The sequence below is a fragment of the Larimichthys crocea genome, chromosome XX (assembly GCF_000972845.2).
Source record: "Larimichthys crocea isolate SSNF chromosome XX, L_crocea_2.0, whole genome shotgun sequence".
NCBI lineage: Eukaryota > Metazoa > Chordata > Actinopteri > Sciaenidae > Larimichthys > Larimichthys crocea.
In genome coordinates this window covers 1,330,304-1,346,580 of record NC_040030.1, presented here as the reverse complement: position 1 = coordinate 1,346,580, position 16,277 = coordinate 1,330,304, and the positions used below count along the sequence as shown (strand labels likewise).

General features: G+C 44.0%; 1 protein-coding gene across 12 annotated transcripts in view; it reads left to right on the top strand.

The window, feature by feature from the left end:
* The window catches only part of magi2a (membrane associated guanylate kinase, WW and PDZ domain containing 2a), a 224,191-nt gene that overhangs the window by 179,489 nt on the left and 28,425 nt on the right, over window positions 1-16,277 (top strand). For 11 of the 12 annotated variants that reach the window (XM_027272505.1, XM_010738926.3, XM_019278453.2 and 8 more), the window contains 2 exons: window positions 4,959-5,645; window positions 16,171-16,202. In XM_027272505.1, the coding sequence (XP_027128306.1) occupies window positions 4,959-5,645; window positions 16,171-16,202 (719 nt within the window). The remainder of the gene's footprint in view (window positions 1-4,958; window positions 5,646-16,170; window positions 16,203-16,277) is intronic. The other variant, XM_019278454.2, reaches the window with a different exon arrangement.

The window sequence follows — 16,277 nt, the reverse complement described above, 5'->3', positions numbered from 1 at the left end:
CAACCATCCAGCCCCCCACCCCTCCATCTCCATCTCGCCTCCCCAGACTTTGTGTCCTAGTTCTGCAGTAACAGAGCGAGCTCGATCACAGTAACTCACAGGGCTCACACTGGCCTGCAGAAGTGTGAAATTCCCAATTCCAGATATATCATTTTTTTACCGCTTTCTCTTCATGACCCGTCCCGACTGTCTCTGCTACATGATTACACAACCAGGAGAAGCATGTAGAAGCACTTGTTCTGAGAGTTTTTCTAAAATATCTCATTTATCTCTTATTAGACCACACGAGGTGCAGTTTTGATATTTTTGTGTTTTTCGGTAGAATTTTATTTTTTCATTCCCATCCGTAGACGAAGTGTGGCGCTTATCAGCTGTGAGATTTCTTAGTTTCTGTGGAACACAGAGCTTTGAGTCACATTAGCTTGAAGTGGAGAGGTTTAGTTCGGATGCCAGAGGCAACATTTCATGTAAAAATCAAGTTTGGGTTTGGTGGTGGTGTATGTTTTTTTTTAAACAGCTGCAACAGAGGGTTATTCCACTGAACTGTGTCCATACTACACTGTCTGTTCTGCTGTCAAAGAGAAAACACTAAAATTATGCACCGCATTTAGCTGTAATGATTCATTGTTATTGTTTTAATACATCAAAAACACGTGAAATCATATTTAGGTTATTGTTTTAATACATCAAAAACACGTGAAATCATATTTAGATGTTAAAGGTTTGCGGTTTTATTAAAAAATGTTACAATTTATCTGCATGATATTTTAATCGAGAGTGACCAGGAAGCAGGGGGCAGAGAGAGGGGGAGTGACACGCAGTAAATCAGCCGTCTGATACGTGATTCGAACCGGGGGCCAGCTGCAGCGAGGACTATAGCCTCCACACACAGGGCGGCCGCTTAACCCACTACGCTACCGACTGCCCCCTGCATGATATTTTAATTGAGAGTGACCAGGATTAAATCTTTTAATTCAGATTAGCATGTTCTGGTGGTCCCTTTTTTTCCCCCCAGACAAAAGCAGGCTCCTAAATTTCCACGTTATCTCCACGAGTTAGTTGAAAACACAGTTGTTGCCTGGCTTTTTAATGATCCAGTTATGTAAAAATATACTTCTTGATGCTACATGATATCGTGCTAAAGTACAGAGGCTGAAATATCCATCTTATTTAAACTCTTATCCTGGTCCTTGTCCCAGTTAAGGCTAAAATATGTCCCAGACATAAAAGTTGGAGCATCCTCATGAGTTGATGATCAACGTAGAGGCAAAATAAACTGAACTAAATTGCTGCATTGTTGTGTAGAGTCTGTTTAACTTCTTAGCTTACACACTTATTCATATTTTCAGACAGTATGTTTCCACTTTTAACATTACAATAGAAAATACTTGTAGGATAAGGATTAATATAATTAACACTGGCTCAGGTTGCTTGAGTGTATTCCCCACATCCAATAAAGAGCTGCTAACATTAGCCTAAACTCTACAAGCATGGGCTTACACACAGCGGGAAAATATAACTTTTCTTAAAACCACATAAACTAACATAGGAAATAGTCATACAGTCATTCATAGTCATTCAGAAGTGAGGTTGTTTACTCTTGGAGAAAATAAGCCAGTTAGCTGGACATGCTAACGAATGAAGCTCAAACAAATTAGCCCTCATCATAGTCGCTAAGGGCTGAAATCTGACATCTCCCTATGCCAAACTCAAACACAGCCCATGTGTGCTGCTTCAGCATGTCAAAACGTCCGAAGCTTGACAGGTCTGCTGGCCCCACTTATAGTTTAGCAGTCAGTTACATCATATTTTATCTATCCTTAAATGTAGTGTCTGCAAAATCATATTTATTCTAATCACACCTGCATGTCTGACACGGGTGTAATGCACCGTCACCCTCTTTAGCCTGACAAACACAAATAACACACACAATACACTGCAGTCACCCCGCTGAGACTCTAAACTGCTCTGTTCTCGGTGGCCTCGTCTCGACAGGGCCGCAGAGACCTCTCGTTATGTCGACAGACTTTTGAACACGCTATCAGCCGGAGATGAATATGTCATAAAAAATATGCAAGGATGGGACGATGAAAGGTGAAGTGGCAGCGTGGGGCCTTGGTCCCCGTGAGTGTGGTGTGTACAGTTAAGGTCAGTGTGATTTAGAGTATGCGAGGGACCTACAGGAGGATTTATAATTTATAGAGAGGGAGGCTGTTCGGTGGCCATGAGTGTGTTCTTGCTGTTTACGTTTCTCTGCACTTAAATAAACATCTGTGTCAGTAACCATGTGTGTTTATTAAGGGGTCATTTTTTCCCTCTCGGGCCCTAGTGGGCTGATTTTTCACTTCGGAGAGTTAAAGGACGCCTTGAGAGGGGGTTGCGTGATGTTTAAGAAGACAGCAAAGGAGAACAAAAACATATTTTTGCTCCATAAAATTGCGTTTACTTTTGTTTCTTGTGAATAGTTCAGCTAGGTGGATAGTTTTACCTCTTAAGGTCTCTAAAGATGACTGAAATTTAAAAAATGCAAAGTTCTCCAGCTCATAGAAATTATTCTTTAAACGCTAGTTCCTTGATTACAGACAGATATATAATAAAAGCAGGTTTCTATTTTTTTTAGCTCCATTAGTTAGCCAAAAACGCATGCTGTTAGTACACTTCCATGTACTACTACTACTATGTCTAGTATTTCTGGCATTGTACGTTAATTTCGGCATGATAGTGTCTCAATTCGAGTACGCCCGTTGTCCAGTGATGCTTACAACATTTTACCCGCCAAAATGCAACCAAGTGGCGCATTAGCACAAACATTTGACAGCCAAAATTAAAAAATATAAAACAAACAACTTAGATTCGTATATTGAGGTATTCACCGCAGCCGCATCAGCTCCAGACGTTTCCAGCCTTCCACACTTAACTCATACTCAACGTCATGAGTACACTGCATCTTGCCATAACTGACAAAATAGCAAGTGTAAGTATGGAAGTATATGAATTGAGACACACTAGCTGTCTCAATTTACCTCCATTGTATTTGGATTGGTGGTGGCAGACATATCAGAGGTAGATATTTCTCAACCGTGGCAAATAAAACCTGACCTGTCTGTGTGGTAGTTTGTGTGATCCGGCCCTATATATAGTTAGAACCTGGTACAAACGAGGTCACGGCACCGTCATTTGTTTTCTGACGGCGTGTTCAGCTATTGATTCTGACACCGGCCCTCAAGGCAAATGTCGTCCGCGTTTACCTAGATTAATTAAAAAGTCCCTCAGGTCACGTCGCCTGGATGCGTTCGTCCGCAACGTAGCCTACAAAGAGAGAGCATTTCGGTGTTGTCACTCAGATTGGTTAGCAGCCTCGGCTCCTCTTCAACAGTCAATCCAGGAAAAATCAATATGAATTGCCTTGTTGTTTTAGAAAAAGTGTCACTGACCCAGACATTATAGCCTCCCGCTCACGTTTTAAGCGAATTGGACAGAATGGAGCCCATGATTAGCGAGGTGAGGGCCAATCACTAAAGCACATGCTTTGCTTATTAATCATGAAATATTTTAGTTTTTTTCCACTTTCTCGCTGTGTGGCTCACACTCTCACCCTGCCCTCTCTCTAAAGAGCATGACAATCATGCCTGCAATTAGAAAATAATTGTTTTCATTATCAACCTAGGTAACACTGTTTGTCAGACTTTAAAATGGATTGCTCCTTGTGTTCCTGCTTCCCCGGCATTTAAAAAAACCTGCATGGAGCCTGCACGGTGAGGCACAAAACACTATATTTAGTAATTTGGTCGAGACACAGATAAGCCCTCGTGTGGGAACATTTAATTGTCAGCTAGGTTTTATCTACGGTGCCTTATATTGCAGCAAATAAAAGCACTTGGCCCCGTAAAAGGCAAACATTTTTAGCCACTTGTCATCAGCACTATTTTACATTTGAAAAGTAGATAAGACATTATCTGTGGTAATGTTCATGGCTTTAAGGGGAATCCAAGGAGAGACGGTGCTGATATACTGTACAGCTGATTACTGTGAACAGATGTAGAGAGCCAAAGTCCTAAAATCACCTTCGGTTCAGCTGCTGTTCCTCTAGCACCTGTAACTTAATGCAGTCTCTAATTGAGGTTTTCCTTTCCGGGCCTATCTGAAGGAGTAAATGTGAACCTGGGGTGCACTGTGCATATTCTAATTATAAGATAAATGAGTACCCACTACAGCAGTTGCTATTAAAGTTTGAACCTTGTACGAATGCCAAATAATTTGTTGGCATTCGTACAACTACAGCTCTCTCGAGTTGGGGTTATTGTATATCATCATAACTGTGTTTCTGCCTTATCCATGATATCCTCCAAATGTCTTCTAACGTCGTCTTCACAACCTTTTTTGTAATCTCTGCAGCCATAAGGTCATCCTCACTGTTTAACCTGCTATGTCCCGTGTCCGTTATTCGCCACCCGAGGTCGGTTTCACCAAATTTGCAACATCCACGCTGCAATTTGCGTCATGACACCAATTTCCTTTTTCTGTTTCACTGATCAAAACGAATGCCATACTTTGTGACTCATGCCTGAGCATGCGAGAGCCCCGTAGGACTTTATTTGCAATTTGCAAGCAAAAATTAAACAAGACCATTGTGGACAGAAGTATTAAATAAACAATGATTTTACATTCAGTCTAGGGGCATCTTGGTAACCCATAGGTACCCAAACCTGGGAGCTTTATTGGGGACCATGCCATTGACCTGTCTCTCTACTGTCTTGGGTTTTAAATGCACCCAAAAGACACAAAGACAAATCAAATGAATCACACAACACAGGTTTTGTTATAGGTCTGGATACTTAGTACTACAGATTTTACAGATTTTTCTTGTTTCTCAAGCCAAAGAAGAAGTCTGTAGTTACTGTCAGTCTTCTAGCCATTCGTCCTGATGGTTATATTTCTGTCCATGCTTTTCTTTGCAGGTGATGTCATTGTCTACATCAACGATGTGTGCGTCCTGGGCACAACCCACGCCGACGTGGTCAAACTCTTCCAGTCGGTGCCAATCGGCCAAAGCGTCACCCTCGTCCTGTGTCGCGGCTACCCTTTGCCGTACGACCCAGAGGAGGCCGGCAACACCAACAACAACACAACCACCACCACCATCATCTCCCCGCTTGGCATCATGGAGCAGCGGCCTATCATGGTGAACGGCAGGACGGGGTACGACAACTACCTGGACTATCTCTCCCGCACGGCGCGCTTCGTCACCGATCCCGGTCAGGACCAGGTCAACGTCCAGCAGCAGCTGCTCGCCCCACACCCGGGTGACACCCACTTAGACGGCTCGCTTCCACCCACCTCGGGCACCACACCTCCTGATAGCGTCTCCATGGCATCGTCGGGGGCGACCCAGGGGGAACTACTGACCCTGACCATGGTGAAGGGCATGGATGGTTTTGGCTTCACTATTGCGGATAGCGCTATGGGCCAGCGAGTCAAACAAGTGTTGGAGCCTCTGGGCTGCCCGGGCCTGTGCGAGGGCGACCTGATTGTGGAGATTAACAAGCAACCCGTGCAGGGATTCACACATACCCAGGTGGTGGAGCTTCTCAAGGAGTGTGGCGTTGGAGTGGAGACCTGCCTGGTGGTTCAGAGAGGTGGAACAGGTAAGACCAACGGCTGCAGGTAGGGATAGCGTTTGGAGATTACTGGCTCAACGCGGGCACTCGAATCTCTCCGCAGCCGCTCTGTATTTCCCTTCCTTGCTGCAAATCTGTCTGCCTATTCATCTATGTCATCAAGTGTGTCTGTGTGTGTGGTTCAGTCTAAAGGACGTAGACACCTATTATGCGGTCCTGCAATGCCTGACTGATGCACAGCTCCTCTCAAGTGCCCTTCCTAGTCCTCTTTTCTTTACTCAGGGAGAAAAACAGGTTTGCTTCACTTTACCAAAGTAGATTTCTCTCTGCTCTGTTCACTGCATTATACCTCCTGGTGGTCAACAAATAACCTTTGATTGAAGTACATGCTGTTTTTAGTGCCGAGTTATTTTCAAAGTCTCCATTAGATTTGTTTCTATTATGTGAGTTTCATACGTATGGTATATTCTACCTTCTTTTTGAGGCATGGATAAAAGCCCCGGAATGAAAGCGTGTCAAAAGTAGCACAGGTTTTTTGGACAAAAGTGCTGCTGGACTGCAAATGGGCCTGAAGTGCTTTCTGCCCTGTGTTTTTCTAAATGTGTGGCCTTCTGATAATCATAATTATGCACTGCACTCTGTCGTGAGTCACACACAGGGTTGTGATTTGCAGGATCAACAGGTGACTGTTTTCTGCTCTCTGTGAGAGCGTGTGGTATTTTTTTTTGGGTGGTTTAGAAATGTCCTGAAAAAGGGTGAAACCTTCATGCAGCAGCTTACTTCTAACAGCGACACCTTTTAAAAGAAGAAAGATTCGCTGTCGTCTTCCCTAAATGTTTGTACAGCTCGATGCGATGACTCAGCCTCAGATATTTAAGATTAAAACTTGGTTCCTCATCAGCTGAGCAGATAACATCTGTCTCTAGAACCGTGTTGTTAAATGTTGTTAAATGATTCGCCTCTTCCAGTAAACCTGTCCTTGATTTATCTCGGCCTCTTCTTAGCGATGACACATGAAGTCTCAATCGTCGAGCAAGCTTGACACCAACTGGATTGGGAATCCGATGGCGCTTTTGCTTTTGTGTGGAACCAATTTGTAGTTCTGCATTTTGCCTCTTTGTGTTGTGTAATGTCACATACCAATCATAATGCCAACTGCTCGGTGCCACAGACACCACTGAGACTCACCCACAAAGGTCAGCAGCGTCCTCTGCATAGATTTACGGCTGTTTATTTCTTTATTAGGCTGCCCATGTCTCTGTCAGTGAGCATCGAGGCGACACACAGAAAGACAAGCAGCAGAGTGAGGAGATTAACTTATAGGAGTGGAAAAGCGGACATCCTCTGATCCAGAAAACGAAGATGTATAAATGTTTTTGAAGCCTCTAAAATGTCATCTGCCAACATACAAACACACATGCACACATGGGAGAGGTCAAAAGTTTTCTGCCACCATCTCAAATATCTCCAATCTGTCAACACACAAACATAAAAACACACACGCCTCCCATCTGCGCAGGAAGCCAACGGTGAAGCGCTCCCGCCATCTGTCCGGGTTCTTCACTCGCGGCGGAGCATTAGAAGGTCGGGACGAGCGCTCCCGTCTAAAAAGCAGCCCGTTGGCCCGTGGAGGGCAAATGGCAACCTTATTTACATGCTATATTTCATCTCATTGTTCTAAATGCGGATGTGGCTCGGCTCCACTAGGTAACAATACACCAGGGTGCGGCGTCACATCTGTTTGTGTTGATTTTCTGTGACATGACAAGCTGCGGGTGCTAGAGGTGGGGAGAAAATGTCTGCACCACCAAGTCTGCTCTTACGGTACCATGACTCCATACGGCACACATAGGTGTTGGAAAGGTAAAGATGCCAAAGCAATATTTCTGTGATTTAATCAGGATCTATGATCTGTTCTAAGGTGCCACATATGGAGGTTACACAGGGTCAAGCATGTGTCCTGAGGTCCCTGTAGGCACAGTGTTAAATCTTAGATGGTTACGGAGACACTGACGTCTTTTCCTTGAGATACAGAGCAGCTGTATGTTTGGTTGAGGTCAGCGGATTGGCAGGATAACTCCCTCGACACAACAGATGGGTACATAACGTAGAAGCCTCTACAGACTCAGAGTGTTTGAAGACTAATGAATAGTCGTGGCACTATTCTGAGGGCAGAGAGTTATTACTGTATGTTTTTTACGCTAACAGGCAGAAATTCAAGCAGTGGTTCCAAACTCGGGGATCAAAGAGCACTACAGTCTAGTCGGTTGTTAGATTGTCCCAGTAAAAGAATTTTGGTTGTTTCAGACTTCTCTCTAATATTTTGTTCCTGTCTTATAATACAGTTTTACCTCTTGGGACAAGAGGTTGCCAGGACATATTAGTTGGTTTAAGAGGTACCGAAGCGAAAAAGTATGAAGACCACTGAGTAAGAAAGTGGCACTACACTAGGATGAGTCGTGAAATACTTTAACTCCTTACTTGCATCCTACTAGTGCTCCACTGGTAGTTATTAAGGCTCTGTTCCAACTATCTCATGTCAGAGTGTCTGCTGTGAAAAAGGTCAGTTGACAACAATTTTGAAAATTGATTTAATCATTTTCCGAAACGGTTGCAGCTTGTTCAAATGTGAGTATCTGCGCTGTTTTTCATATTATTGCGAATTAAATTGATTATTTTTAGGCTCTTTTAGACAGAACAAGAGTTTTTTTGTTTTTAAATATTTTTGGCTGTGTTGGTGGTTTAAAACTGTGAGGACACCGAAGAACATCGGACTGTCATTTTTTAGTTTTTCAGTCCAACAGTTTATAGTCTTTTAATTTGGAAAGTGGTTGACTGAATAATTGAGAACGAATAATGGTTAGTTTATGCCACATCACTTACACATGCCTGAATGGCTTATCTGTCCTGAATGTGTGAAGAGTTTTGGCTCTCTGCTTTAAAGAGAATTAGAGAGACACTAGTTTGGATATGTTGTCATGTTTGTTTGAATGTTGCTTTGTCCACACGTGAAGCCGTTTCAGAGGATGAAACCACAAAGATTTGCTCGGTTTCATGACATTTTAACTTGGAGGCCCGTCACAGTGAATGTTTATGTTTCTGCCCACATTTTCAACAACATAAAAACCACAGACTGCGAGGTTTTGAGTTGCAGCCGATCCTCTCAGAAAGGCCAGCTCCAAGCATTCAGCCAAGTTATTACCCATCGTAATAAAACTGTCACCGTGCTGCTGGAATGATGTTCCACCTCTTAACACACCACAATTTGGCCCACTCCTTTTGGACCACTGGACACTGGCCACACAATGTAATTGAACTTGGCTGTTTCTCTTGTTAAAGGCTTGTGGCACTAGCCAATATAGTAGAGAGAAAGCAAGAGAGAGAGAAAAGGGAGGGAGGGAGGAAACTGACTGATATCCGGCACCAAACAACTGTTATGCTCCAAATGTTTGTCAGTTCAGGGGCGAGCAAACAGCTCATCACATTTACTGAAAACACAATCTGAAGCGGAGGACTGAGCGAGCACCGGGAGCTGACTAAACTTTAAAACAGCGCGAGTGTGCATATTTCTGCATGACTACATTTATTTGGAACGGCTGCTTGTTTATCCTGAGGACAGACCTAACACCTCTTAGTATCTGGTATCAAGGAGAACACACACACACACACACGTACACACAGTCATGTGCGCCCACATATTTCTCAAACTGTTACGGCTACTTCACTACATGTTCAAAGACACAGAAAGGGAGGGAGGGAAAATGAATCAGGAGGAGAGAAATAAACGCGAAGGTTCAGCGAGCCTCATCTTGCTCGGCGTGATGTTGTCATGGACACAGCAAACACCAAGAGGGAGTCATCGTTGTAAATCAGCGAGCACGTGGAGCGTTCTAGCATCAATAAGTCATCACCACTATCATTTTGAGACGTAGGTATAATTATCATGAACAATCATCTGGCAGCTTCTGCGTTCTCGCACGTTCTTCGTCGCTGCAGACAAAAAGCTGGAGATTTGCTCTTTCACTCAGACGTTTGAGTGCAGATGCTTTATAGATTGTTGTAAATGGAAAGCCGAGGCAGCGTTTTGAGGAAGAAAAGGAGAAAATCTTCACCCCGGTTCCCAGACAACTTAGCGGATTAATCAAGTAATTATTTCAGCACTGCGGTAATTACACATAGCCTGATAATCAGACTGAATTGCCATGTTGTTTCCCTTCATTCAATCAGCCTGACATTGTGTGGACATGTTAGCCTATTTCTTGTAAATAATGCGGGTTATTTTGTTTTGTTTTCTAATCAACCAGTCAGGAGTGACTGCTCGTCGTGGTGATGATGTGGAAGCTGTTTATAGGCAGCGGTTAACCTTTTTATTTAAGAGTTCATCAAGCTACAGAGTTACTGCACAGCTGCCACGCTTGTTGTTGTGTCTCAATTCAAACACTTCCATTGGTACACTCGTAGTACGCCGTGTACGCTACGCACATCCTGGCATGGTGCACTTGTTTTGGCAGGTTTGTTGTTGTTGTTTACTGGAAATGACGATCACAACATTTTATCGCCAACAACTGACTGCCAAAATATGAATATAAAACATAAATACAGCTAAAGCTTCAGCTCAAGCGGCTTCCTCAGCTGCCGTTTTTTCAATGCCACTGGTCCCTCCCCTTCTGTTTCGTAGCCAAAATCGGGACCACTGAGGGTGAGAAGTGTAACTTTTTTGTTATGAGTGCCGCCTTTAAAGCTGTGATTGGTCAACAAGGAGGAACGGACCTCATTTGGGACAAATACTTGACCTATTGTACTCGGGTCTAAAACCAGTGGCTGCCAAGAATCCCAAAGACTTTTTATATATTTACAAGGATGAAATCTTTATATGGTTCAGTTGTGTCCTGTGGAGGTCCATCTGACAGAGCCAGGCTGGCTGTTTCTCCTTGTTGGACGTAGCTTCACATTAAGACCTGAGAGTGTTATCCATCTCCTCATCTAACCGTCACTAAGTGTCAAACTATTCCCTCAAGAGGAGTATTGTGTGCGGGCGGTGATAATGCCTTTTTAAATATGAGTTTTTGTTTCTCATGTTCCTCCCACGAAGACCTCGCCATCAGAGCCGAGCTGGCCGCCAATTCACCGCCCCAGAAATAGATCCATTTACCATCAAACCATCCAGTCAATTAAGCTTCATCACCTTGAATAAGCCCGCGCTCGTAATATAGCTATGATATTTAGCCATCCTTTAAATTTTAGTTTAACTCCTGAGTCGTTTTCAGCCAACAAATGGGCACTCTGTCTCACATCATCCGTAATTACTCTGCCTATGCGTGTGTGTGCCAACATACGTGTGTGTGTGTGTGCATGGCAGACAGCCTCATTAGTGACTATCTAGACCATTAACAGGCTGTGTCCTCGTTGCCTCGTACCAGCAGAGTCGCAGGGGCTGCAATTAGCTGCAGAGACTTTCAGCTCGTTCACGTGTGCGCTCGCCCATTTAGCTTCCTCTAACTTACCGCAGTCTCCCTCGCCGCCGCCGCCGCCCGGCCGGCCGCCTACACGCTCGCACAAAATGCAGAGCAACATGGTTTGATTCACACATGTTTGTACGCACACCTACACGACAGCCGGGCACACACACTTCTTCTTATTCGCACACATCCCAAAGGCAGCCTTGTGCACACACACAAGCCCCCGCACACGCTTACATAAACACCCCATTCTAGTATCGTCTTGTGTAAATTGTGGATTACGAATCAGCCTGCTCGGTTTGGCCTTTCACCTGAGAGCGGTTCTGGGGTGAACAGAGATGACCAGAGGCTGCTCTGAGGACCATGCAGAAGGTCCCCTTTGTAGAGGAAGAAAAGAAGAAGGAGGGTTTGATTCACTGAGCCTCCTCCAGCCTCCCAGGGAATCGGTGTGTAACTAGACAGTGATTCATTGGATGTGTGTGTGCACGATAGAATAGTTGGAAACAAAAGAGAGCAAGGGAGGAGAGAGAGCAAGGGAGTGATGAGTTCGGCTCTCTGCCAGAAGAGACCAGACTGTCGGCTATGTTCACACTTACACCTCTGTCCTCCACCAGGTCCAAACCCTGAGGAGCTGCCCGCCAGGGATCAATATCCCGTCCGGCTTAGCCTTCAGGAAGACAGCCAAGGGCCCCGCACATGAAGAGCAAGAAGCTGAGATTAGATCACAGCAGGAATGGAAAGGGTTAAACAAAGCTGATGGTGTTTAGTGTTACCGCCAACGAAATTAGATCGCAGAGGAAAAAGTTTGCTCCGCATCTTCTCCCTGTGCGTGGGAGGGCTGGAATTACTAACCTTGGTTTTTCTCTTAAACAAATCAAGCGCTCCTATTTGAGCTTAAATGGGATGGAGTGATTACCCAGTGATTGCATGAGCGTGGTTAAATAAATTGTGCTGTTTGGGGCTTTTAATATCATGCATATTCAACCGTGCACCTTTCAAATAATTTGTTTTTGAACGCAGCTACTATGAAGCTGTTTTTTTTTTTTTTCCGAGAACATCGGGGCGAACACGGAACGGGCATTTGAATAGAAGTGGATAGAATCAGTTTTCTGCCGTGGATGTTATGTGGAGGACGCTGCCAGCCATCCCTCATGAGATGGAGATGCATATTCATAAAGAGCTGAGAGATTCACGCACGCTGCCATCAATTCTAGTGTCATCGTGGACTAATTTAAATAATTGAAGGGCTAGTATTAGCCTCTCGTTGTGGAATTAAAGAGATCTGTCTTTTTGTACGGGTGAACAAATGGAGTCTTATTTATGTTAAGTGGCCGGAGGCGTGTTCATCATTTGGGGGTTTTGATTTACGTGGCGTCTGCCCAGTGTTCTTGCACATTGGATGGAAATTAGGAAGCGGCGACCTACGTGACTGTGAAGTGAAGCCAATGCAGAAGTGGCAAAACCTGCAGTTCCTCAAACTTCCACTTGAGGCTGGCTACAGAAGTGAGTCAGTCTCCATAAGTCCCCATGTTGAAATGTCCAACTTCACAGCAGAAATAAACATGTTTACAGCCTGGTACAAAAAACAGTTTTGGTCTCTATAGCTAATTTCCCCGTTCATGACAACTGTACTGAGGGTGAATTTATATACAACTCACCTGTTCAGATTATATTAAGGCTTAAAGTTATGCAGAATTAAGAGGGTGGATGCTTTGATTGACAGGTGGGTGCCGTTACAGATGGCTTGTTTGAGCAACCAGGCGTCATTCAGCCAGCCTAAGGTGCGCCGATGATCCACGTCTTTGCCAAATTTTAGATTAGCCGGGAGGTGGCAGAAGCAGGACTGCTGAGATGGCCATCACACTCCACGACGACTCTTTAGACGCCTGTGGGTGACGTAACGGATTGGGTGACATTCACTGAACCTTTTACCCAGCCTCAGCCTCATCAAAGCACTCAGAATCTTTCTTCTGCTGCTCGGCACCTTGTTAATATCCAGCTCTGTGTGCTGTAAATCTGTGTTGTCCTTCCATCACTCGGGCCTATTGTCCATTCAAATGTGCAGCAGACGTTTTCATCCCCGTGAAGAGTTCTCTCCATTATGATGTGTCCATCTGAAGTGGGCAAGCTGCAATCAGAGACACGCTCATATCGATATTTTTTGTCTTTTACATTAACACTACAATCTCCTCGACCTGAGTTTAAACTTAGACGTCTCAACAAACAGTCGTTCCACATGAACCTGTTTTCTTCACAGTCGTCAGGTTGCAGTGTGCCGTGCAGAATCTGATCAAAAGGCACTATTATTGCTGGAGGAACTCGACGACTCAGCACCTTTGGAGCACAAAGACGCTCTCTGGAAACACTTCCAAGAACTCTTTAATCCGAGTTTTTGGGCAGGAAGCGAAAACAAGGCTCCACTTTAACCAAAGAAGCAGCGGCAGGGCTGAGTTAGGGAGGTGAAACACGACTGCGCACAATAACATGCGAAGGATTTAGTGACTTTTTGCCATTACAGTGTTAAGAAGTGAGATATCCTGCAGACGGGGGCGACCTTCCAGCTCAGAACCAAAGTGCACCTCAGAGTTCATGTTGCTTTCTGCTTTCAAGCTGACATGTCTGGTTAGAGTTCAGTCGAAAGGCTTTCAGCACCATAGACAGCTCCCCTCTCTCTTTTTCTCTCTCTCTCTCTTTTTTTCTCCCAGCCTCTCTTGATGTCGCTCGGCCCCTCCTCACTCATCTTTTATCCGAGGGGCACGCTGACACCCACATCCAACTAAATGTCTGGTGCGCCTGAGTGAACTCAGCGACTCTACCCTGAGAATCACCTCGGTCAGAAAGTCGATCATCGATTGACCTTCTTCTGAGCAAAAAAAAACCCTCTCTCTGTGTCGTGTGGTTATCATACTGTTTTAAATTCTCCTTTCTTGTTTTGGGGTTTGATAAAAACACCCCCATGTGCACTGAAAGTAAAATTGCTCTTGAGTTTTTGCAGATAAGCCGTTGTAAGAGAAGCGGACAGTCTGAGAAACATTTCTGGATTGTGCTGCTTTTGTTCATTTCCACGTTGTCACCGTTCCACTTGCGGCTCAGTGAGACGAATGTTTTTACCGAGTGATTGGAGCCTTGCCAGGCCAAGATTGGGAAGGATGGTGCATAATTCGAGCAGTCACCCCATAATTCGATCCCTCTATTTGCATATGCTTGTAGCGTCCCAGAGGGGGAGAGCGTGGCAGCACTTGAAAGACAGGAATTGAATCAGGAAGATGGAGCGTGCCTTTTTATTTGCTATGTGCTCCTGTGAATTTGACTATAGAAGCGGTGCTGGAGCATATGTTTCATTACTGTGTGCATATATCATGGACTGATATCAGCTGCTACTGTTTTCTTTCATCACCCAAGATAGATTTCTAGTTGTTGTGCTTAAACAATGTTTTTAAAGAAGCGTACCTTTTTAAAGGTCAAAGCGAGATGAATGGGAAAGTCAAAGGAAAACGTGTGACCTTTACCTCTCCGCACTGCATCGCAAACTCAAACCAGTTTATTGTAAAGTACAGTCATCCTGAACCCACGTAAGCACAACATTATACAAATCCCATTGTCTTCTCAGTGTCTCAGTAATAAAAAGCTGATATTTGCTGACATTTTAGCTGAAGATAGATGGAAGGTCTGAAGTTGCACAAGCACACAAACTATGAATCACTTTCAAAGCAGCTAGAATAGATACCTTTATGTCAACACTCAATTATGTAACGAGTTTTATTTTGTGCTTTTATTGTTTTGGTTATATTTTCAGTGCGCAACCTCCAACAAACCCGTTGTACGTTACACGCTCAGCTCCGAACAGCAGACAGACAAAGTTAGGAACTCGATGGTGAAGATAATGAAACATTTAGAAGCTAAAGAGCTACTTATTTCCCTCAGGAGTTGGTGGAGACCATAATTAGAGCTAAAAGAGAGTTCATATTGGACACGAGAAATTAATTCTAATGTTGCTTTGTAACTGTTGGATCACCTTTTCAACTTAGAGGGGAACTCCAGAGGGATGTATGAAGGCTGATGAATTTCTTCAAGTGATGATCTGGGGGCGTGATGCTTAATTAGCCACAACTAGCCGATTGTTGGCGGTCGAGTTGCACTGTGGGCAGTGTTGGTGCCAGGTTGGCAAAGAAGAAGAATGTGTGTGGGGAGGTGAAACGGTGTTAAAGACATCCATCCAAGCATTTTCCGTAATCGTTTATCCTTATCAGAGTCGCCTGAGAGTGGAGCCACGACCCTGAGCTCACATTGGGCGAGAGGCGGGGTACATCCAGGACAAGTTGTTAGTTCATCACGGGGCTGACACATAGAGACAAACAACCATTCACTCACATTCACAGCTACAGTTTTAGAGTCACCAAATAACCTGCATGTCTTTGGACTGTGGGAGGAAATCAGGGTACCCAGAGAGAACCAACGAGGACATGGGAAGAACATGCAAACTCCACACAGAAAGGCGGATAGCTTGTTTCTGCTACCCCCTAGTGGCCCAAAAATCAGCTACTGCAGCTTTAATATCATGATATTAATTTTCATGGTTTCTTTTCTTTGTTGAGGAACTTTTTCCACACGTCAGATCACATAAAATCCCAACATGACTTCACACTAAAGATCCTAAATCCTAATCATGAAAAAATAGTTCATCACTGCCTTTTAAAATGATCAGTTATTTTATGTCATCATATTCATTTCTGTCACCTGTTGATCACTGTCTGTTCCTTCATTTCCATATCAAAACATCTCATTCTGTATTAGAGCATCCGTCTCAATAAGTTTTGCGCCTCATACAAATTTATTTTCCATCTTCTGCTTTGTGCTTTTATCCTGCCTGAGTCCTCTTTTGTCCTTTCCACCACTCACAAACACTGTATTCATGTCATACTCTTATTTTCATTTGGTTTATCTGTAATTCTCTCTCTCTCTTTATTTTATTATCCTCGAAAATCCAATCCAATTGTCTTTCACGGTTAAAATTAAACCAGTCATCTCATGATCTGTTTCTACCATCTTTTTCAGTCTAAAGCATTTTTTTTTTTGTTCTCTCAACATTGCAGGTCACTATTCACCCTGGAAGACCCCCAAGCAGGTAACACGCACCAGCCTCCAAAACGTGGTCCCCATTTATTGCTTTTTTAATCATTAATATTACAGCAGCACCAAC